Below are 25109 nucleotides of genomic sequence, written 5' to 3' on the forward strand. Positions count from 1 at the left end.
CGCAGTACAGACCCTCGGTAAGGGACGGGGCTGGAGGCGAGGAGGGGCGGGGAGGGAGGGACGGCGAGGGGGCGTGGAGCCCGCAGCCAGCCCGCCCGGGCGGTGGGAAACAGTCGGGGGACGAGCGGAGCGCGGAGTCAGCCTGTCCGCCGCCGCCGGAGCCTGGCAGGCACCCTCCTTTCCTGCGCGCCTCCCGCACACGCTTCCATCGTTTCCCCTCTCCAGGCAGCACCGCCCCCGGCTCCGAGTCACCCCCGTCCCGGCGGCGGGGGCCGGGGCAGAGCCGTCCCCCCGAGAGCATCATAACAAGCACCATGTGAGCAGGAGCCGCGCTACCGCTGCCGCGGACACGTCCAGGATGTAAAGAGCCGTCCGGCTGCTCGCACCCCGTCGCTGCCCGCGCTGTGTCGCTGCCGAAGACTCGCCGGCGTCCATCGCTGCCCCGGGCCAGCATGACCGAGGTGAAAGCCAAGGAGCCCAGAGCGCCGCCGCCTGCCACAGACGGGGCGGTCCTGTTGCAGGGTCCGCCTGGCCGAGATCCCTTCCGCGAGGAAGCGGAGTCCGTCGACATCTCCCTGGACGGGCTGCTTTACCCCAAGAGCAGCGACGAGGAGGAGGACGAAGAGGAGGAGGAGGAGGAAGGGGAGGAGGAGGAGGAAGAGGCGCAGCAGCAGCATCTGGGGCGGGAGGACGGTCGGGACTCCCTCTGCTACCAGCCAGGGAGCGGCTCCGTCTCGGTCAAGGACTCCCTGGACACCGTCCTGGACACCTTCCTGGCGCCTGCGGCTCATGCCAGCTCCACCGTGGCCGCGGCGCCCTGGTCTTTCTTCGAGGCGGAGGAGGCGCCCGACGGCCCGATGAACAGCGGCCCCTCGCAGAAGGCGCCCGAAGCCGCCCCGGGGGCGCCGGGCCCCTCGCAGCCCCCGTCGCGGCCCGCCGCGCTCTGGCCGCCCGGCGACGCCCTGGTCCCCGCCGCTAAACCGCGGGCGGCGGGGCCGGGGTGCGGCGCGGAGTGTCCCGCCGCGGCGCCCAAGGGCGATGTCCCCGGTGTCGGGGCGCTGCCCGGCGGGTCCCGGGCGGGGGACCCGGGGCAGGAATACCTGCACGTGCCGCTGCTGCCGCTCAACTCGGCCTTCCTGGCCTCGCGCACGCGGCAGCTGCTGGACGGGGCGGAGTGCGAGGGCGGCGCGGTGCCGCGCTGCTCGCCCCCCGCCCCGGACCTGCCGGCCTACGGCTTCCCGCCGCCCGACGCCAAGGACGGGCCCTTCGCCTACGGCGACATCCAGCCCGTCATGAAGATCAAGGAGGAAGGTCTCGGCCTCGCCGCCCGCTACGCGGGCGGCAGGGCCACCCCCGCGGCGGGCTGCCACGACTACCCGCAGGCTCCGCGGGCCGGGCAGGAGCCCTCGCTGGAGTGCGTCCTCTACAAGGCGGAGCCCACCCTGCTGGCCGGCGCCTACGGGCCGGCGGCGCCGCCCGACAGCCTGCCCTCCACCTCGGCCGCGCCGCCGGGGCTCTACCCGGCCCTGGGGCTGAACGGGCACCAGCCGCTGGGCTTCCCGGCCGCCGTGCTCAAGGAGGGCCTGCCCCAGCTCTGCCCGCCCTACCTCGGCTACGCGCGGTAAGGCGGGGGCGGCGGGGCGCTCGCTGAGGGACGGGACCGGGGTTCGTGCTGCGCGGCGGGAGAGCTCCGCGCCTCCTCCTCATCCTCCTCATCCTCCTCAGCCTCCTCATCCTCCTCCTTCTCCGGAGGGGCGGGCGGGCGTGCCGCGCGGTGGGCCCTTCGGGGGGATATATGGGGATGCCTAGGAAAGGACAAAGTTTCTCTCGGCGAGGGCATTTTTGGGCTTTTAGGAAGTGGCCGCAGCCCCGTTCGCATTCCCTGCGCTGCCTTGAGCACGCCGGGGTGTCCCGGCTCCGCCGCTGGCACCTCGTGGCTTTGGGCACGATGACGCCCCAGGAATGTTGGTTTGTTACCGCAGCGGGACTTCAGGGCCACACGATGTCCGAGCCAGTGCCCGGCCCCGGGACGGCGAGCTGGTTTTCTAGCTTGTCCTCACTTTCAGCGATACTGTATACCTAAATATTTTCCAAAATAGCGTTCCCAATTAGAGAAAGAACAAAAAAACCCTTCAAACCAAAAAAAACGAAACAAAACAAAAAACAACCCAAAACCCCAACACCACAAACAGCAGTTGATTTCACACGAAAAAGAAAGCTGAAACACTTGTATATTGATTTGCTTGAATGAAATGGTGTACTATCATGCTGAGATCTGTATTACCTACAAATAGATGCAACAAAAGGTGCATGCAATGTCACAGTTTCAGTGGATATTCTTTCTTTTAGTAAATGCAGTGGTTACCCAGATTAGTCTGCCTTGGAGACAAATATCATTGATATCCCCATCAGATTTAGTTACTGCTGAGAATGCTGCAGCTGAGTGGGGGCTGAAAAACTGATTATTAAAGATTTTTTTAGTTGAAATGAAATTTCATGTTTCCCATGTGAAAGAGGCCTTTAAAATTCAATTGACATCTATGTGATTCTGTCTCTGTACAGGAAAAAAAATCATCACTATGACTCCACTCACAAGAGTTGTTGATCTGAGTAAGATGAACATTTTAACAGTGTCCTAGATGGTACCTTCTTTGCTAAATGGTTTAAAATATAGCTTTCTGGTTTTTTTTTTTTTTGCAATGCTTTCCTGTATTACCATACTAGAGCCAAACCATTAAGCAGAAAGGCAATCATACTTTAGTTTTTTGGTGTCCTTCAGTATCTTGACTACAAATTTTGAAATAAGTTTTTAATATAAAACTCCTTAATACAGGTAAGTAGTTAACTGCACAATGCTAGATCTTTCATTTCTTCTCATTCTTTTTCTTCTCAAGGCCAGATACAGAAACCAGCCAAAGTTCTCAGTTCAGTTTCGAATCACTACCCCAGAAGATTTGTCTCATCTGCGGTGATGAGGCTTCAGGTTGCCACTATGGAGTACTTACCTGTGGAAGTTGTAAAGTCTTCTTTAAAAGGGCAATGGAAGGTACTATAAGATGCCATTGTTCCTAATTATCTGAAATATGTCTTCTAGACACTAGGGCATACTGTTAGTTATTGCTCATTTTTATAAATATTGTCACTGTGGAGAATTTTTTTGTTGTTTTATCAACAGTGGATATTGACAAAATTCTTCCTTAATTGTTTTATTTTCTGGTATTATTTGTTTTACTTTACTTTTTTGCTATATTTATTTACTGTTTATCAGTTCATCTTTCCAGGTAGGCAGATTTAAATAAAAATTGTGTGCATTATACAACTTGTTTTAAAAAGTATAAGTGGTGTTCAAAGGTAAATATTCTGGGTATGAACTCATGATAGGCAAATAAGAATTGTTTTTGGCTTTGTTCTCTTTTTGAAGATACGAAATTTTTCTTGCTTTCAAGTTGCAGAGTTTTGGCTTCCTTGAAGTTATGGAAGTATTTAAAATTTCACTGAGCCTTTTCAAGTAATAATAACAATAAATGTGTTTGACTTGTTCCAAATAGTTGTTAAATTGCAAAGTCAAACTGCAAGTTTAATGAAACAGTAGCAATATCTAGGTTAATGTTTTCCATTTTGGATTCTTTGATATGCCATGTCCATTGAGATTTTGAATACGAATACGAGAGCAGACTGTTTTATATGATTCAACAGATAAAGCAGTAAAACAAATCCTACTACTTTTTAGACTTTGTCTCCTGTTATGATTTTTATCTGATCCTGCCAGAACTAAGCTATTCAAATTTCTGTTCCATGTATTTAACAAAACCATTGTTCTATGGATAGGTTTTCTTAAAATAAAAAACCTGTATCCTGTATTTTCTTCTTGTGATACACAGTTTTTTCTGCTTTAGAGAGTTTATCTCTCTCCAAATGAAAAGAGGAATTTTGGAAAGGTAAAAGCTTAGCATAATAATATAATTAGATTTTTTTTTTTTCACTGTGCTGGTACTTTCTACTTTAAGCATATGCTCATGTTCTTCCTTTAACATTAAATATTTGCAAAGTGGTGCTGGTGGTCTAAGTGAACTTTTGAGCCACTGCCACGTTTCTCCAAGGCATTCAATGGGTTTCATGAGAAAATTACTAGCAGTATTTGTCTTAGGCTGCAAAGATCTAGAGTCACTTGCAGGAATACATTTAAGTTTCACTGAATCTGCTAGTTGGTTTCCTGGTTTGCCTTTGCATTTTTTTGCTATGTTTTTCTAAATCAGCCAAATATTTTTTAAAAAGTCAGGAAGCTAAAGTTTTAATACTATGAGTACTGTATTTTAAAATAAACTTTATTTTTGCTTTTTACCTATATAATAATGTTGTAATATTTTCTTTGAATTTTATTCTGTCAATTTTAGATTTCATCTATTTTCTAATTTAGTACCCAGTTCTGTTTGCAGTAGGTGGACCTGCTCAAAACCATAATATATTACATTATTGTTCAGCAGAATTATTTAACAAAAATGTTAAGAAGGAATAACTTGATACGAGGAATATCTTAAAGTTGTTTTCACAGGCTACTCAAAGTCTATATTGGCAGAGTCTTACCAGGTTAAGAATATAGAGGTATTTAGAGATAAATGAGAGGTCAATGCAGTTACATAAACGAAAGTCTTAGGTATTACATAGCAGCTTCATAATTTTAATTTTAAAATTAATCCACAGACTAAGAGTCTGTTGAGGAAGTGTGTTTGGGTTTTCTAGTAAGGATTTTCAAAGAATGTCCAAGAATGTACATCAGAGACCTGACTGTAATCAGAAAAGATACAGGTTATTGAGTTCGATGGGAAGCAATGCCAGGCAATGAGCAGTGTAGGCATTGGCAAAATGAACAAATACAGTTGTACCTGTTTTTGTGTAGAAAGTGCAAGGCTACAGGGGGTTCCTTAGAGATGGACTGATGGACTTCTTATTTTCATTGCAGTATACTGTGTAATTATCAGCACTAAAACAATCCTATTTACTGATAGATACTCTGTTTTCCATGGACTTTATATACTCTTTAAAAATTTAATATCAAAAATAACGGTGGAAAATTGCTCCTCTGTAAGAAGAAACAAAGTATTTGTTTTTTAAGTGCAATTGAAAATAGTGTTTAAAATTCACACTGGAGATCATGTACATTTGAGACATATTTCTTCCATGAAATGTCCCCCGGCCCATAATTTCTCTGAGCATAAATGCATTATTTATTTTTAAAAAATTTTAGTGCTACTGCAGACATGGGATTTTTAATAATAATGCAAATAAGAAGTTAAATTTTGTGAGTAAAAATTCCTGGTCAAAACTCTACTTTTCATGTAATTTACATACAGTATTGATCTTTATGAGAAATTAAAACATGATTGGAAATAGCTGGCTTTTGCTATTTCATGGATTTTCTCTATCTTGAGAGGTTTTTTTGAATGTTAGAGGTTTTGTGCATAGGTAAAAAAGTACTTAATATAGTATCATTACATTTGTTGGAAAAGGCTTATTTTCTATTTTAATTATTTATGTAATCTGAGATGCATTTGCTGTTTGAAATCAAACAGCCTATATATTTTTTGTAATTTTTTTTCACAGAAACTGTTCTATTAATACACCATTTATTTTACCTTCCCTGCTGTGAGGACCAATACTTTATTGGTTAAATACATCCATTTGAATAAAATAAACTGCTCTGTTATCCAGAAAACTATTTTTTTTAAATAAACTAATATCTAGTCTTTTTGAAATAAAAACAGATTATTTAAATTATTCAGACTGAACAATGATTTAAAACTGTATATACTAATAGATTTGAATGCAACTAATGCATATACATACAACTTAATGAGGGGTCGGAGTTATGTGAGAATCACAAAGATTACTTAGAATGTTTCTTGGCACTGAATTCTAAAATATATGTACATGGTAGATATTGTCTGTCTTTTGGGTTCTTAGTTCCCCATATGTGGCTATATATATGAAAAAAAGGCTGGTGTTAATACAATAAACATATATTTCTCAAGGCAAAATCTTGAGGCAGGTTAAACAAAAATGCAAGTCCTTTCTTTGGGAACCCATAGTATAGCAGATATGTAAAAAAGTTAGTACTGCAAGTGAGGAGGAGAAAGGGGACAAAGATACTGGGTTCGTTTTACTTAAGAAACATTTATCTGTGTTTAGAGGTTGTACATATTCTGTTGGACTCCTACAAATAACTATTAGTCTGTAGATTCACTTAATGTACAAAGAAAGGACAAGGCTTTTGAAAAATACTCTAAAGATCTTCTTTGAGTATAATTAAAATAATGAAAGTTACAGCTATTCATACTCAGTAAAGAAATTTGAAGAGACAAAATTGAATTCACTGTGCTGATGGGGTAGTGCTGTTCCTGTTAGTGAGATGAGAGTGATGAGCATTTTGGAGATAAAAATCCAAAAAAAATCAGAAATAATATTCAAAATGCTTTCTAATATGTAGAATTACTATATTTGCAAGATAATTTGCTCTTGATGACCAGGTGTTATTTAGCTGCTACCAATAGATCCCATTCATGGTAATAAAAAGTAGAGGAGAATATTTCTAACAGGACATTAGGAGAATGAAGATTAAGAGACAAACTTTTACTTTTCAATGACTAAATTGGCAAACAGTCATTAGTGATGCATTATAAAGATTCCATAATGTGAAATGATGCAGGGCAGCTATGATCAAAATGCTTGTGGAACACCACAATAAGATGTTTTTCCCTTGAGAGGATCCCAGTGTTCAAAATCTTGGGATTCTGGAGCTGTTGCCAACACAGGGTTTCTTGGTAGCCTGCATTATTGCCTTCTTGTTGAAAGTGTCTCTTTTGCAGTAGTTTTACTAATGAAAATTTTCAATTACCTAAATCCTGCAAAAAAATTCAAGTGCTGTTTTTCCTATAATAAAGCCTCATTTCCTATTTTTCTTCTCGATTTATATTTGTACTTTGCTTATATTGTTAATATTTAAGGAAAAGTAGTTGCCCAAACCCAGAGTCTGAGACCAACATGAATACATGTTATTGCAGCAGATTGGTCAGAAATTGACTCTTGGTTTGTTTAAATACTGGGAATGTGTTACAAACTTGATCAAGTGACTGTAGAACATTTGTCTCGTTTTACTATGTACTTTAAGGTCAGGGTAACTCTGACCCTAAACTCTGTTGCATCAACGGCATCATGGAACAAGCTCAAGCACATGTAGCAGATAACATTTAACTGACCACATGTGAACTTTCCTTCTTCCTGAGATTGGAATTTGGTAAACTGGCAGAAAGTAAGATTTCCATGAGTTTTCACTGTCTGTGTATAGCGAGGTTTCATGGAGTATCTGATGATGAGCTACACCTACACAACCAAACTTTCTGATAAAGTTTATCTGACCTTTTCAGTGTTATGATAAGCAGTTTTGTGATGGCAGTGTGATTCACTATGTTCATAGTTCATGTAAAAAAAAAAAGCAGACAAGCAAATACTGTGAATAACCCACAATGAGAAAAGTATCATGGAATCACAGAACTGTTTGGGTTGGAAAAGGACCTTAAAGATCATCCAGTTCCAATCCCCCTGTCATGGGCAGGAACACCTTCCACTAGACCTGGCATAAGGAAAAGTGCTTGTCTAAACAGTTATGCTTTTCCACACCTAAAGAATCTAAAATGGTACAGCATGCCAAGTATTAAAAAAATACCAACCACTAGTAGAAAATCCTCTTTGTAGAGAGAAATAATAGTGTAGACACCCTTTTAGCTGTAAACTTGATGAAGCAGGTGTTAAAAGTTCCTTTTTCTCCCAGCTCTGAAGGATTTTCTTATTCTTAATCTAACTTTCCCGTCTGGATCTTGGGATCAGAATTTGTTAAAGCATATACCAGTATAACATGATGGTGATAAAATGTTCATGAAGTAGAAAACATGCAAACACACAAAGTATACACATGGCAAGTGGAGAGATAAAAATGCTTTTCACTCAATATAACATATTTGATGTTACTGGAGTATTCATGATGTACAAACTAGCAGTGTTTTGATAGATGTCTACATTTTAGAATCTAATTAATCAAATAGAATCAAATTAATCAGAGGTGTTTAAATCAAGAGGCAGCAATATCTGGGTGTTTTGCATATTACTTTTTTCTTCCACCTTTATTGCTCATATAGTGGATGACCCTGTCCCACTTGTTCATTTGTAGCACAAGTCAAGGAATATAAGAGAATATACATGAAAAAATTTATCATGGCAATGTGCTATGACAATTCCACTAAAATGAGAATGATAGGATGACTGAAATGGAAATATAGACTCTTGTCTTGATAGAAGAATATTACAGGGATCAAAAGGAGAACAACTGATACTTTAGTGCTGCATACCTCTGAAATAGTTGGTATGTTTTTAAAGTAGGTTTTGTGTTCAAATTCCATGTTTTGTATTTGAAAGAAACAGACCCCCTATTGACAAATATGCTGACACTTCCATCATTTTACATGTTTAAATCCCTGATGTAGTTAATTGCTTAAAAATTATGACCAAGGAACAATTGTGACACAATGCCATAAAAAGAACTGGAAATAGTGATTTGTAGATACTGCCATATCTTCCTGAAAGGGTATTAGCTGTGGGAAGTTTTTACTGCTGTCAGTTCCTGTATTTAGACTCCAAGACTTTATAAGTTTCAAGATGTTGCAGTGGTAAACAGTCTAGGCAAACCAACTGAAAATCAGTATCAAGCAGCATCCTGATTTTGCAGTTCATTATAGTTTCCACGAATCATATATTAATCTTGTTTCATTTTGGTTTTCTGTGGTTTCCATTTTGTTTTCTTTGTTTTTCTTGTTGAAAATAATGGAACACGGAAATGTAAAAAGGATTAAAAACCAGGATTGTTACTTTTGACTGTCTAGAAGCAAGTGAAAACAAGATAACTACATTTCATTGTTCTTTTTTGTAGATATCATTTAAAAATTATACTCTCTTTGGAGGTTGCTCTTTGGAGAAGTGATTTTGGAAGGAAAAAATAGTATTGCAGGATTCACAGCAAAAGGCAGTAAGATTTTGAGATCAGTATACAAGAGGAGGAAAGAGTCAGTCAGTGATGTTATAAGCAATTATTTTATTGCTTTCACTATGAAATATAGCATTATGAAGAAAGAAATTCTTAATTTTAGATTCCAGGATGGAACATATTCACAAGTTCTTCTGCTTTCCACTCTTTGTCCCCTTTGATCCACTGAAACTTTAATTCTTTGCTGAGGAGCAGACTTGCATCAATAGCAGGTCTTTCTTTATACCAATATAGGCTACAGAGTGGAAGTTGCAACACCTACTTAAGAACTGGAAGTGACAATTTTACTTCAATGGGCCAAGAGGGAAATCAAATCTTTATCAAAGGATTATGCATAGTAAAGTCCGTGATGGATGTGGGTTTTGGTTAAGAAGCTGGAGTCAGAAGTCTCACTTCAGGGACTTTTTCTATTTTTATAGAAAACACACAGAAATAAAATCAATTATAAATTAAAACCCCAGCAGCATTATCTGAAGTGTGTGGAATCTTGGAGAGTAATGGCATGGGATGGCATACAGGAAAATGGAAACTGTGTAGTGTAGGTTCCTAGTTCTTCACAACTTAAATAACTGCTATGACGGGTAAATTCAACCACATTTGCTGTTTTGTGGTTTGAAAGAGTGCAAATAGTATTTTATTTAGATCTGGGCTAAATTTGATATAATTTTATTTCCCATTTTACCAAGGATGAACTTGGCCAGACTGCCTAACTGTGGAAAATCTGTCTTGTCAAGGCATGTTCAGGGATTGTAAGGATTACCCTGTATTTACTCTGACAAGTCAGGTTTTCCACAAGCTAGGGACTAGCCTGGTCTGTTGTTTTAGCTTTCAGAAGTCAGATTTTTACTCAAAAGCTACATCTGCACCATTATCTTTTGTTTAGGTTCACAGGTGAACTTATTTTCCATTTTTAAAATTTTAAACCCATGTTTATTATCCGCTTCCACAATTCCATTGTGGTTTTTGTTTTGGTTTGGTTTGGTTTTTACCTATTGATTTAATTGGTACTTTTTCAAAAGTTTATGAGATGTAAAACATACTTTTAGAAAATTATTGAACAAAATCTTGAGGTGAGCCCTCAGCAAGCAGAGTTGATGTTTGGCAGTAAAGCAGAGGGAGACATTTGGCAGTAAAATAATTTTCAAAGAGATCAATAGATATCTTCAAGCTTTAGACAGAAATCTAAAACTAAGTAAAACACCATGATGTGTTCTGCAAAAGTTGATGGTTTTATACAAAAGCATTGGCAGTTAATAGAGATACAGGGAGGCAAAGTCACATTTGGGAGAGAGAAAAAAAGCTGAGATAGTACTCTTCTTTGCAGCTAGGAGGAACGGAGAGTTTGCAAACATTTTGCTTCTGTGCAGGGTGGCAGCAGTTCAGCACATGCACTTACCCAAATAACTGATTGCTGTGTATGATACCCCAGCTGTAGATAAAGCTTTATTTTTAACGTATTTTGTACATCGACAAAGTCTCTTCAGCTCCTGCGTTTACTGGAGTGATTGTAAGTGACTGACAGCATGTCAGTCAGCTAAGTTAATAGTGCAGTTTGTAAGGACACTGTGCATGCTACTTTCACCACTGTTTGGATTAAAAACCTCCTAGTGTAGCAGTAGTCATTACAGGACTTGAAACTGTGTTTGCCTGCTCACATTAGAACTTGCAGCTTTGCTAATACTAATGGATTTTGATGGAAGTTTAAAAAAATACTGTCCTACAAGAACCAGGAACATTTAAGTGACAGATAAAATCATCTCTGTGTTTTCTTCATCAAGCTGGTCACGGGCCAATATATTGAGAGTGACTTTCGAAAAACAGTGCGAAGTAAACGTGCATAGGAAACTTAACATTAGGTTAAGTTTTTGAAGGTTGACAATCGCCAGAAAGTTCCCAGGTTAATATTTTTGTAAGAAATGCTGATAGCAACCTTTTCCTTCAAACTTGTGCTCTAGTGACTATAATACTATCTTGGTTTTTTCCTGAGTATTTTGTTTGCTTGTTTGTTTTGTTGGTTTTTTTTTTTCCCCTGGTTATAATGACAGTAGTCATAGACAAGATACTGACTATCAAGCTACCAATTGGATGGTGATTTTATTTTGATAGAGGTTTTGGGTACTTCATTAGTACATGCATTTGGTATAACTGCATGCTCAGGTATAGAAGACAATTAGTTCAAATCTAGGTGATCCTGAAGACTGAACTGTTGGAAATACATTCTTAAATACATATTTTATCACCCCAGGAAAACCTTCCAAACATCGTTATCTAACTAAATATTTTCCAGTAATTTTGAAATTAGGCAAATATCTGGCATGTGTTCATTTCTTACACAATCTCTCCTTCAGATGGCTATTGTCCTTAAAATATTAATGTCAAGCAAGTAATATTTTATCAGAACCCAGCTTTGCACAATGGTAGAAGTGATTTCAAATAGGAACATTTGCTCAGATTTATCTATTGAGATGAAATCCACACAGATCACTGCAATTAAAAACAAAATTCTTTACTGATGAAGCTGAAAACTACTAAACAATTTAAACTTACATATTTTCCAAATAAGTTGAAGCTGAAGCAAAAAGAGTGGAACACACTTTGGGACTGAAGGTGTCAGGGAGAGGTGGGGTAGAGATGAGTGAAATGGAAAACTCACACCAAGGTGTGAGGTACAGGATATGACTGTGGTTTCTTAAAAGTCCTGAAAACAAGGAAGATGATAACAGTAAGCATCAAGAAGTACCTGAGTTTTTGTCACCATAATCCCCTGAGAGAAGTGTTTTGACTTTTAAGCAAATTTTACTGTGCCTAAATTCTAGTAAGATTTCATTTCTGGCCTGGTATATACTGGGCAGAGACACTGTTTAATCCTGTCTAATCTGAAACTTCAGAACATATGAACATGGAAGTGTAGATTTCATAACTCTGATTCAATTATGATTTGTTTTGTAAATGTGAAAAATGTTGTTCAGCCTTAGATTTATGATAATCTGGACAAGATTTATATGGAGTCAAACCATCTTGTGAAGAATTTACAAATTCCCTGGAATCAGAGGACCAAAGAAAACCCCCAAAACAACAAAAGCAAAATAAAACTTTAACTATGCTTAAGCATTCCTTTGTAAATTAGCTGTACATTAAAGCACTAGAATGCAATGGAACTGAGATAATACTCATGGATTTTAATTAAACTTATCAAAAGACTGAATAGTTTTGTAGCTTATAAAGGCAAAGAAATACAAGGAAAAACTGCAAGTAATTGCAAGGAAGAATTGTTCAAAGTGTTTTGCTTACTGGTCTGCTGCCAATAGCAAGATAGAATTTTATTCATTCGTCTGCTTTTGGTAATGTTTCCTGTAAGGAGTCCATGATTAGAATTAGTAGGACAAAGTAAATGAGAATTTTTTCTGATTAAAACATTACTAAGGTCATTTTTGTTGCCAGGCAATGTGTGTGGCAACTGTTTTTGTTTACCTGTAGTTTCCAAAAAAAAAAAAAAAAGAAGAAATTGTTATGAAAAGGAATTTCAGACAGCTGGGTTTCTTTCACTAAAATGAAGAATTAAGCTATTTATCTTTTAAAATGGTAGCACAGAAGCAAATACAGAATTAAGGAATAAACTAAGCTAATCTAAACCCCAGAGTTACAGCCTCCTTCTATTTGTCCTTTTTGGCTGTTGGCTGCACCTGGTCAGCTGGTATTTCAGCAAGTTTATCACGGAACTGCTTGCCCATCAGAGGTCATTTGCTTTGCTTAAAGGGTTTTTTTTTATACTAACCCAACTTCTTCATTCTGTTTGCTGTCAGAAACCCCACATCAATCAAGCAAAATGTACTGAAGTTCTTTGGAAACAGGATCTATAATTTCACAGAAAAATAAGTTTTAAAGAAACAATTGGTCTGTCTCCGTGCTTGATTTACTTAAAAAATATTGTTAGTACAATCATTTAAGCAGTTCATGCTGACTGCTAATTATTTTGGAATTTCATAGATGGGGAGTTTTGCCCTTAAACAGACCAAACAAAGCATTATATTCAAATAGTAACATGATTGGTCAAAGGTTAGCATAAAAGGAAGGAGTTCTTTAATGGTTCAAGTACACTTTTTTGAATCTTCAGTTATTTTTGCAACATTTATACATGGAAATAGTTTTGTCATGTTAGAAAACATAGTGTTCACACAGTTTTTCTCTTTCCTACAGGGCAGCACAACTATTTATGTGCTGGAAGAAATGACTGCATAGTCGATAAAATCCGTAGGAAGAACTGCCCAGCATGTCGCTTGAGGAAGTGCTGTCAGGCTGGTATGGTCCTGGGAGGTGAGCTGTTTTTCAAGTGGATTTATAAAAATAGGCAGTCAAGTACACTACCTTCAGTCTCTTGAGATTAAACAACAGTACTTTGATACTGTAAAAGAAAAACCACATTCAAATGTTATTTTTGGAAGAATTACCTAATGCTTTATACTTTCTTAGAATTTTTTTTTTTAGTGAATCTGGAAACCCTGACAAAACACCTTTCTGTAAGAATCACTGTGTATCCTTACATTCATTTTCTTGAAGGGAAAGGAATTACGTCAAGACATAATGTGTATTTGTTATTAATTTTGGATCAGGTAGTTTGGTATAGGTAAAAAATACATAGATTGAAATTGACACTAGAATCAGGAATCAGTATTGTGCTCTTCTAATTTGTGCTATACTCTTCATCATTGCTTTGAGTATATGTCAACAAAATTGTATCCTTCTGTTCCACCAGAGAGAGCCGGGCAGTGATTGTACCATTACTGCAGGCTTTGCATATTAGGTGATGGGAAATCCCATCTTTGTATTAGTTCTTTCTGTAACAGATTTGGGGGTCTTTTATGTATCATTAAATGAAATTCAGCACTGTGCCTTTGAAAACCTACAGGGAGAAAATGGTGTATGATTAGATAGTCACATGGCAAGTTTTGATGTGCTTACAGGCAGGAATGATGCTTATTTTTGCATTTTGGGTTTTTTTGGTTTTGTTTTTTTTTTCCTATTTTATATCAGCAAAAAACTTGGAAATATGTGGCTAAGACTATAAGAAAATGGACATATTAAAATGATAGAATATTTTCCTAAAGAGAGTTAAAAAAAAACGGGAGAAGGACAAAAACCTGCTTTATTTCCAGTTTAATCTATTTTAGGCCAATAAAGCCCTCTGTCTGTCTCTCTCCCCTGCTCAACCCTACATTCCCTCCTCCACAATTAAGTATTGTTTTTTATTCCTGAAGGAAGGGCTGGCACAGTATATACTGTACATCATTTCATTATCTTGCTGATCAGCATTCCTTGATAATGTAAAATGTGCATATAGTTTTCAGACTGATAGTTTGCACAGCTCTGTGTTTCCAGCTCCTGTAAGCTGAATGCAAGCTCCATGGAGCTGGGGTATTCTGCTCACATGGCCATTGTGTCATTCTTATGCAGTCAGTCAGTGCCACCTCTCAGTTAAAAAAAAATAAATGGAGCTGACAAGCACATTGGTGCCACTGGGCTGAGGGGAGAGGGACAAAAAGATGTCCTTTGGATCCTTCTCAGATTGAAGTAGTGTTTTAAAACTGGAGTAGCAGTGCAGTAGGAAAACAGTATTGCTACAAAGGCAGAACCTAAAGCCTCGTTTGCACAATTTGGAGAAGGAGAGAGCCAAGGAAGCAGAGGTCCTGAGTAGGCTGCGGAAAATACAAAGCAAGAATGAAGGCTCAGGAAAAGGAGTTGGCAGATGTACTGCCTGCCTTTTAAAATTTGGGAGAACATGCAAGGTTTGATCAATTTGACCTCTAAAATATATACCTGCCTAAGGCAGGTGACTTAGACTAGCTGATCTTTAGATCCCTTCCAATCCAAGCTATTTTATGACTCTAATGGGTGTAAACTAATACAGATAAAAATTCATTCCTTACTGTGAATTTTGCACAACTAGAAGTTTGATGATGATCTAAGCTAAATTTTCATTTATGATACCCTGGATAACACCAATAACTAAACTCTGTGTTTCAACATCACAGGTAGCAGTTTCAACAAGCAGAAGAGTGTGAGATGACTCACTATCATTGTCTGGTCCTTTTACTTCAGCATTGTTCTGCATAGTAATGCTACATAGGAAAAGTTGCCAGCAGGCTTGACTTAAATTTACACTTTGTGTGCATTTATGGATGCTAGTTTTCCTAGTGTTTTTTAATATATAAATTTTGCTGGGGGTGTAGGTACTAGAAACAGAAAAAGTTGGGCACTTTTGCCAGCAATATGTATCAGATGGTATGCCCTCATTACTGTATTCTCATAGTAGGATGTTAAATCCTCCTACAAAACCTGAGGATAAATGTGCTGTGACTTATTTTATTACTATCAGGTATGAAGAGAGTAAAATCTTAATCTTTCTCATCACCTTTTTTTCTCAGCTATTAAAAAGCAAGCGTAAATATTTTCTTTATATTTAATCCTAGATTTTTGTACCTAGCCAGTTTGTTGTGTTGCTTCGTCTTCTCCTAAGTATAACTAATCAAAGTTGTCTCCCATTTTTTGAGAAGCCTGTGCAGTCTAGTTTCTCTGGTTCTTAGAGGGACATGCATTTCATCAGATCTCTGCCCTGATATCCCCACCTACACCATCTTCTGGAAAGGAGTAATCTGGCAGCAAATAGAAAGCAGACGAGAATAGTTGGGCAATGGAAAAAAGGAAATACTGAGTGGAGCTGTGACTGTGGCACCTCTATTTTTTTGGTCAGCTGCCTCAGGTTAAATGCCTCAGGTGCTCTTAGTGATGTCAACAGTTCTGGGGGGGATTAGGAAGCTAATTGTTTTATGCAGGCTGAAATGGAGTGCTTAGTACTGAAAGAAGAAGAAAAGACAAATGTAGACCAAAAATGAGGAAAACTGAAGTTATACTATTTGTAAATAGTATAATAATATAATAGTATACTATTTGTAAATTAGGGTTTAAAATTCAAACTGCAAACAAAATCTCAAGATAGGCTGTTAACCATAATGCTCTTTCTATGGTTATATCGTTGCCCTTCTTCCTTTTGCTCATCTGCCATTTCTTATAATTCCTTTGTTGTATCACATGAGCAAAATTTCCTATCCATAACTTGATGTGCTGATCAACACAATATGGTTCATATATGGAGTGTTATAGGGCTTAGATAATTTTCCCAAAGACCTCAGTGATCAAAGGGCTGGGAAGCCTGCCATACGAGGAAAGGGTAAACATGAGCCAGGAGTGTGCCCCGGTGGCCAAGAAGGCCAATGGCACCCTGGCCTGTATCAAGAGTAGAGTTACAACCAGGATTAGGGCAGTGATTGATTGTCCCTCTGTACTCAGCACTGCTGAGGCTACACCTCGAGTGCTCTGGGCCCCTCACTACAAGAAAGACATTGAGGTGCCTGGAGCGTGTCCAGAGAAGGACAATGGAGCTGGGGAAGGGTCTGGAGCATAAATCCTATGATGAGCAGCTGAGGGAGCCAGGGTTGTTTAGCTGGGAGAAAAGGAGGTTCAGGAGGTACCTTCTTGCTCTCTATGACTCCCTGAAAGGAGGTTGTAGCAGGATGGGGGTCAGCATCTTCTCCCAGGAATCATGTGACAGTGTGAGAGGACATAGCCTCAAGCTGTGCCAAGGGAGATTCAGCTTGGATATCAGGAGCAAAGTTTTCACACATAGAGTTGTTAAACTTCGGAATGGGCTGCCCAGAGACGTGGTGGTGTCACCATCCCTGGACATGTTTGAAGAAAGGCTGGACATGGCACTCAGTGCTCTAATTGACAAGGTGGTAATGCATCAAAGTTTTGACTTGATGGTCATAGAGGTCTTTTCCAAGCTAAAAGATTCTGTGAACTGGGTTTTTTCAGCTGTGAGAAAAGAAGGCCTAGGGGACACCTTATCCCTGGTTTCCACTATTTAAGGGTGACTGCAAAGAAGATGGAAACTCCCTTTTTACAAGCAGTCACATGAAAAGGCAAGGGATAATGAGTACAGGTTACTCCTAGGGAGATTCTGATTAGACACATGAGGAAAATATTCTACAATGAGAAAAATTAGCCGTTGGCATTATCTCCCAAGATAAGTGGTGGACTTCTCACTGTGGAACACTTTCGAGATTCATCTGGACAAGGTGCTGGATCATCTTGTCTAACTGTGCTTTTGCCAAGGAAGGTTGGACTGGGTAGTCCTTGAGGTTCTTCCCACCCTGGAATTTTGTAATTCTGTGATAAAAGCCCATACGCAAATTTCCAATTTTTGGAATAAAAAGTACATGCTTAGAGACATCCTTGAGTGTTTTAAATTAATTTGAATTGGCAATACTTGAAATATCTTCTTGTGTTTACAACCTTTATAGGTCAAGATTTTTTGTGTATTTTGTGATTTCTGCTATTTAGAGCTTACGTAGAGATATTTTTGTTCTTTTATCTCTGATACTTAGTTTCTTAATGCTGGCCTTGAGTTAAATGCAGACCCACTATATTACTTAATTAACATGAGAAACACTGAAATTTTACAGGATATTAATGATAAGCTTCCAAAAATTACTGTATTAATTAAATTAAACTTTCTTCTTGGGGAAGTACACCTATCTTCCATTGAATGTCACTGAGTGGCAACCATATAGATAAAAGTGTAATATTTTATTATATGAACAACACTTCTATTTCTCAACCCTAAATTCAACACAATTTCAAACCCCTGAAATATTTTGAAAGAAATTTTGAGTCAGTTGTAAGTAAATTATAGAATAGCAACCAATAGCTTCAATAATTTATTTACCTATATGGACTGTTTCATCTTTCTTAATCTATAGAAGGAAAGTATTAATAAAAACATTCATTTCATAGTACCATATTTGTAATTTTCTGTGAAAGTGTTAATTGTCTTTGGGCTTTATAATCTCATAACTTGAGACATTAACCTTTCTAATCTTAAACCTAATAGGATATGTAGCTGGATCAGGTCCTGGGATAAACAAGTACTTAACTCATTTATTTATTATGAGTGAATCTGTAATTTTTTCAGGCTGATTATCACAGATTCCTTGTTCAGCTGTATTACTAAATTACTGTGTCCTTCATTGTTCCAATCAGCTTTCAGTTGACAGTGCAGTAATTACATGCAGAAAAAGGGGAATTAATTTTCCAGGCAATATTTTCTGAGGAAGGATCAAAGGGTTTATTAAAACTAAGATGTGTTCCTTCTGCTTTGCTGCTTTATCTATGTTTTATCCACCCTCCTAAGGTGTACACGGCTTCTTTTTCTACACAAAAAGCAAGAGCATAGTGACCTTAAAGTAAGGGCCATTGTGTTCTGTCAAGAATAATACATCATTGATGCTTTTCACCTCGTTACAGGGTAAGGAGAAGGAGATGTTAAACTTCTACTGGAAACCCAGCCCTTCTAATATAAATTGTCTACCATCAGTAATGTCTAATTGTCTGTATGATTCTGTATACGTAGTTAAAAAATATTAAAATACAGAATTAGGTAGTAAGGAAAGAATCATAACATATTTGGTAGTAGGATTAAACTGATGTTTTTTTAATGTTTTCTAGGTACATGTAGAAACACAAGCAATATAAACATGCTATTTGTAGTAATCAAGGGTAGGGGAACAGTGAGTATGAAGAAACTGCTTTAGTGGTTAGCTGTCTTAAAGTGAGGTAATGAAAATGTTACAAAAAAAGTGTGTGCTGTCTAAATATGCACAGACATATAGCATTAAGAAGTATATATTATAGTATTAAGAAAAGTAGTTGTCAGAGTGGATTGGTATTATTTACCCATTATGGGACTAAAAGAAGACATTTATTTATCTTACAGCAAAACTTACCTGCTTTGTAAACAGCAAATGAAAAACTAAGCTATTGTCAAATCTCCATTGTTTTCCTTATGTCCTTTAGAGTTTTTATTAATTTGATGTGGTCTCCTTGTTGTAGATGGGAAAGTTTGCTGCAAGTTATTAATAGTCACCTCTCTTGTAGATAGGTAACAAGTGGAGTTGTTTTACTGATGGCTGTTAAGCAACATAATTACTAATAAGCACACCAGCAGTTCTGCAAACCAGTGTGACATTAATTCTGATACATTCAGTCACTTGGAAACATGGGTACTTATTAACTACTAACATTTCCATGTGATAACTATTCTGTTTGGTTTCTTTCTTTACTTGTTCTCTGAACTGTAAAAGTATCTGAAGCCATTATTTCTGAAAATACCTGAAATCATTATTTATGAACCATCAAATGCATTGTTACTTCTGTTTTCCTTCATGCCTACACAATACTTAATGGGAAATTCCCAGCAAGTCTATGACTATGTATTGGTTTGTTATGATAAAAATTGACTCTAGGTCTTTCAGCTAATAAATTGTCTATTCTTTTGTGGGTTTTTGTTTTGCTTTTTTTTCTTTGGTTCAGCTGTAACATAAGATGCATCTCTGTGTTTGGTTCTTTACTAAGAAATCTCTAATTAGAAATATTTTTGTTCTTACCACAAGTGATAAATCAAGCATATGATTGTTGGGGCACTTGATATTAAACTAATCAAACCTGTGGTTAAGTTAGTGGGAATATGACCCCTGAATGTCATTGCATGATGAGTGTTACTGGTTTTGCCATCACCCCTATGTCTATTTCTGTCCCCCTGTCATGTAAATCAGACCATAAGTATCAGTATTTTTATTGCATTTTTGGACCTTTTTTTCACTAAGACAAATTTGTTTGGCAGAACTAAAGATCTAGCAGGGATTTCATCGCCTTTGAGCATCTGTTTAAAGCAAATGTGTTCCATGTAGTCACCTCTGCATGGATTTGCCTTTTTATTGAAACTGGGAATATGTCACTAAGGGTTATTGCCTTTGAGCCTCTGAAGGTTTGATTTTCTGTGTCTGTAGGGTGCACTGCCAGACTGTTTCCATGAAAGAAATTTGAAGAATTGTACTTAAACCTGTATGTTTCCATAGCCATACTACATGTATCTGTGCTTATTTTGGGAAGGCAGTTCAGCTATTAAATTGTTTCAGTTAGTGTTGTTCATACCACTGCAGTATGGAAGTAACTGTTAAAAATACTGAGACAGGGAAATTATGCTTTAGGAAGTGAAATAGACTAAGTGTTTACAGTATTTGTCAGTCTTTCACTCATCCCCCTGAGCACCAAAATAAGATTCAGCCATGAGACTGAAATGCTCTTAGGGAACTGGAGAGAAGGAGTTTCTGTGTGTTGTAATTAATTACTAACATTTTTGGTTTTGAATATTAGGGAGTAAAAGAAGCAGTATATTTAATTGACATTAAATAGAAACTGAATTCTAGAGCCAGCTGGCTCAGCTGTTGGCATAAGACAGAACAGTGGGAATTGAACCAGAAAACACTTTCTGAGGTTACTGTAACCTAGAATTCATGGCAATAATTTTAATGGGTGGATGCTGTTCATCCCTTAGTGAAGGGAGCAGGTTACAGACAGAGAAACTCTGAAGAATTTTCCATTATCATTTTTCAATTATATAAATAGCCAAAAAATAGAAAACTTATTCTGAAGACAGTTCTGGTCTCCTTGTATAGATTAAAAGTGTAATCCAACACTAGTGGAAAATACTAATGTTCTTGGTTAACTCTTTCTAACAGATCAACAATTTTTTTTTTCAGGTCGAAAATTGAAAAAGTTTAACAAAATTAAAGTTGTGAGAACGTTAGATGTTGCACTCCAGCAGCCAGCAGCCCTTCAAGATGAAAGCCAGTCTCTAACCCAAAGGCTGTCCTTTTCTCCAAATCAAGAAATACAGTTTGTTCCCCCAATGATAAGCGTTTTACGAGGCATTGAGCCAGAAGTTGTCTATGCTGGTTATGACAATACAAAACCCGAAACACCAAGTTCCTTGCTGACCAGTCTGAATCATCTTTGTGAGAGGCAACTTCTTTGTGTAGTCAAGTGGTCTAAATTACTACCAGGTAATATCATTTCTTATTGTATTTAAGCAAATATTTAATGAAAGGAGCAGTCTAATGACAGTAGTATTGACTGCCTGTTAATTCTTTACAAATTCCAAAATGATTACGCTTTCACTTATCAGATAACTTAACTTATCAAATATGTTTTAATAGGGAACCACATTTGAAAGAATACAACTAAATATTTAGATTCACTCCAAGAGAGCACAGAAGCTCAGACAGTTCCTGTATGTGACTGTTATTACAGCCTTTCTACCCCAGCCCCTCTTACTCTATTATTTATTCATTTGATATAAAAAGGTTGTATATCTGCTTATTCTTTATTCTTATTATTACTAAAATGAATTTTTGAAAGCACCAAAGTAAAATTTTTATTAATAATATCAATTAGAACTAAACAGCTCACAAACAGACTGGTAATGAGAAGTAATTGACTTTATGAAGATCCACAACTGGATCAAAAAAAAGATCGATGTTATGTGTGTATGTGTGCTGTATGCTAATAGGATCATCATGGTCATCCTGCAATATATAGAAATCAATATATTGAGCAGAAATCCTGAAAAATACAGTTTTATGTGAGTTCAGTCTGATACTACTTTGCTGCTGCAGGAAGCAGTAGTCTCAATCACTGCTCTTCCAATTGCAGTTGGCACTTAACAGACCTCTTGAGTGAATTGATTCATCTCACTAAATGAGAAGAAAAGAAACCTTTTTTTTAGCTCTCTGTGTTTCCTGATGTCTTCACGAACTGAACCAGTTCACTGAGGAGGAGCATGAGTGCCAAAGCGTGCTTGAAGGAGGTAACAGGACCACACAATGAGTAACAGGAGTGTTACTTCCAGTGGTAGGAAGCTGTTTGGTTTCTCTCAGATAATTTGTGGCAATCTTTAAATTTATCAAACAGCAAAAATGATCAAACACAAGTGCACAACTGAATATGGCTCTCTTTAGTTGAATGCAAGAAAGATACTCATATTGGATGTTTTTGTGTGACAGCTGCATGTTATGGTAAGAACACTGATGTTCAAGCTATTGACATAAATTCAGTGAGAGTTGGTTACAGTGATCATGTTACAAACTGTCATGTTTTTACCAAAGGAAAAAGAGATGCCTTCCTATCCTCTGAAACACTCATTTTTGGTAAAACAAATTTTGGTGTGAACATTTCAAAATACTGGATGAGAACAAAAAGACAAAAGATTACCAATCAAAGAAATATAGGCAGTTATTACCCAAGCATTGGAGAGCTACATCCCCAAAACCACTTGTCTTTCTAGGTGTTCTCAGTTTGATAGCTCAGATTTGTAATCTCAAAACACCTTCTTAGCTGCTGTCTAAATGAGAATTATGAAATATTCTATCTTTAATTTAATTTCCAGGTTTTCGGAATTTGCATATCGACGACCAGATAACCCTCATCCAGTATTCCTGGATGAGTCTAATGGTTTTTGCCATGGGGTGGAGATCATACAAACATGTCAGTGGTCAGATGTTGTATTTTGCACCAGATCTGATTCTAAATGAGTAAGTAGAATGCTCCCATGAATAGCATGTTGAACTTTTATGTGCCAATGAGAATGTGACTCCATTGAGGCCAAGATTTCATTCATTACTTGTTCTGTTTCAAAATTAACGGCCAAGTCCTCTGACCGTATCAAAGTTCCCTATCTTTGGGGAAGGGTTTTGTGGGAACCTCAACTATTCCATGTACATGGTCAAGGAAAAGCAGTTCAAATAGAATTTTAATTATCTAAGAAAAAAAAAAATCATGCTGTCAGAAGATTTACTTCATCTGAATGAGCAATGAGTTCATGTTTACTAAGTGGAACTGAGTGTGGTTTTTTTTGTTTGGGTGGTTTTTGCAAATAGTTTGCTTAAAATCTGAATGCTCAGTAAAAAAACTACTTATCAAGTAGGAATTTTAATATTAAGGAAAAATTGTATGAGACTGCTCTTTTCTGCTGGGGGATGGCAGGGGCTTTTTGGCTTGGATTTTCCTTCACTGTGCTGTTTAATTTAGATATTTGTCATTTCAGTCTTTGTCAGTTTTCCAGCTCTGCAAATTAATAATGTCAGACTTGTAATTTTATATTCTTTTGTTATAGTACATGGGAGGTTGCCAGGAACAGAAAAACATAATTTAATCCCTGTATTTTTTTTTCCTTAATAAATTTTTCTCAGTTTTTTTTCCTTTTCTTAAAATACTAAAAGAACTGCTATGAAGCAAGTTGGAAGAAAAACAGGTGTTTTGTAAGACATATTGTTTAAGGGTTAAGCTGTGGATTTGCAGAAGATCTAGACACCTGATTTTAAAATCTATTGATGTGTAAGATCCTCCCAGTGAAGTTCCTTGTGGAAGATATTCAGTAGAGCTGACCCTATAGCTCCTGACCTTTTCTCTTCCAAATGACTGTACATCACTGTGAGGTTGTAGATGAATTCTTTCCTCTCCCATTTTTATTAATTGTGCTGTACAAATTGAAATACTTAGAAGTGAAGAGATTGAACAAATTTCTGGCTGTATTGTTGTCCCAGCATAGTCTTATACATCTTATGGTTACATTCAGAAGAAACACAGAGTGATATGGCTTTAAGCAGTAATGTCATGTCTTGGAGTATCACCCCGCTTGTGGACCACTGCTGACAGCTTGTGAAAAAGACTTCAAGTACTTTGGGAATGCTGTTGAGATTTATGAACCCTGATTGTAATCCACCAGAGACAGCTTCTTATTATCAACTCAGGATAATCTGCGCTGGGTGCTGACAACATATTCCTCTCTTGGTTGTAGAACATCTCATCAGGGTCATACTAGAGATGTTATAAACAAAGAGATATAAAAAGTAACTGGTGCACTGAATCAATCTGCAACTATTTATTGGAAATAAGTTAGCTTTTAGATCAGTAAAATGCAAACAACTTTATTATCTGCAATGATGCCTAAGTTTGTACATTCACGTTCACCTTAAGCAAGGGTAACTGCTGAACACTGCCAAAAAAGTTAGCTGTCGTGGTCATGCATCTCCATGACTTTATCTGAGCTGGACCACTGTGGCTGCGCTGTCAAACAGATAAGGAGTTTATATGCCTGAGAGGTGCCCCAGAAAAAGCCATTCATTAGAGGATAGAGATGATCCCTGACATGACTCACCATGTAGGAGTGCAGGCACTAATGCCAGAATCACAGGAGTATGTGCCTAGAGGTAGAAGGAGATAATAGAAAGTCCTTTTGCAAGGGCAACACACACTGTAGTTGTTTCATAATTACCATGAAACCACAGTCCAAAGCTTCTGTCACAGCCATTCTATCATTTAGTGAACTGAGTTGTAATGCTTCTTGGGAATGACGTGTTTGGTAGCATCAGTTTCAGACCAAGAAAGCCAGTAGTGCTAGTTTGAAAAAGATTTCTTTGTATTAACACCCTGCAAGGACTTACTGTTACTTGTAATTGGCAGTGTCTGAAAATTTGAGTAAGAACAACATTTAAGCTGCTAAACCCTGAAAGCTGCTATTGCTCTTCATAGATAAGAATTAGGAAGACATGCTACCAAAAAGTAATAGAAAAGGAGATTTAAAGTAGATGGAGGAACAAGTCTATTCAGGTCTAAAAGATCAAATTTCTATGGTTATGTCATTTAAGAGCTGGTACAAGATACCAGATGTTGAACAACATTGAAATAATTTTCATTCAAGCTGATGTAACACTTTGACAAGAAAAAAATTCAGTGCATTGAAAAAGTCTTTTTAAAATGGAAAATATCTTCTGTTTTGTTTGCTGAGGTTACTACCTGCAGTCAGGTTGGACTGCTGATCTGAACCCCTAGCAGGTGTGGGAGCAAAATTTAGTCTTCCTGTTATTGTACCTAATTCATCTAGATTGGGATGAAACCTTTTAAAATCAGTCCAAGATACTGGATCACCAGTTAATGTGCAATGAATTCAGTCTAGATTAGAAACTTTGTAACGCTACCACTGCAGTCGTTTCAGTTGAAAATTACTCTCCTACTATATGCAATAATATATACTCAATATTCCAAAATCACAGAGAGAAAAGTAGTA

General features: G+C 38.2%; 1 protein-coding gene across 1 annotated transcript in view; it reads left to right on the forward strand.

Moving 5' to 3' along the window:
* Positions 1 to 452: 452 nt before the first annotated feature.
* PGR (progesterone receptor) overlaps positions 453 to 25109 on the forward strand; it is a gene marked incomplete at both ends in the record, with an annotated part of 30239 nt that continues 5582 nt past the window's right edge. The window contains 5 exons of the mRNA XM_084226489.1: positions 453 to 1621; positions 2895 to 3046; positions 13289 to 13405; positions 20746 to 21048; positions 22431 to 22575. Coding sequence (XP_084082615.1) covers positions 453 to 1621; positions 2895 to 3046; positions 13289 to 13405; positions 20746 to 21048; positions 22431 to 22575 — 1886 coding nt within the window. The remainder of the gene's footprint in view (positions 1622 to 2894; positions 3047 to 13288; positions 13406 to 20745; positions 21049 to 22430; positions 22576 to 25109) is intronic.

This window comes from Fringilla coelebs (assembly GCF_963513975.1).
Source record: "Fringilla coelebs genome assembly, chromosome: 2".
Classification (NCBI taxonomy): domain Eukaryota; kingdom Metazoa; phylum Chordata; class Aves; order Passeriformes; family Fringillidae; genus Fringilla; species Fringilla coelebs.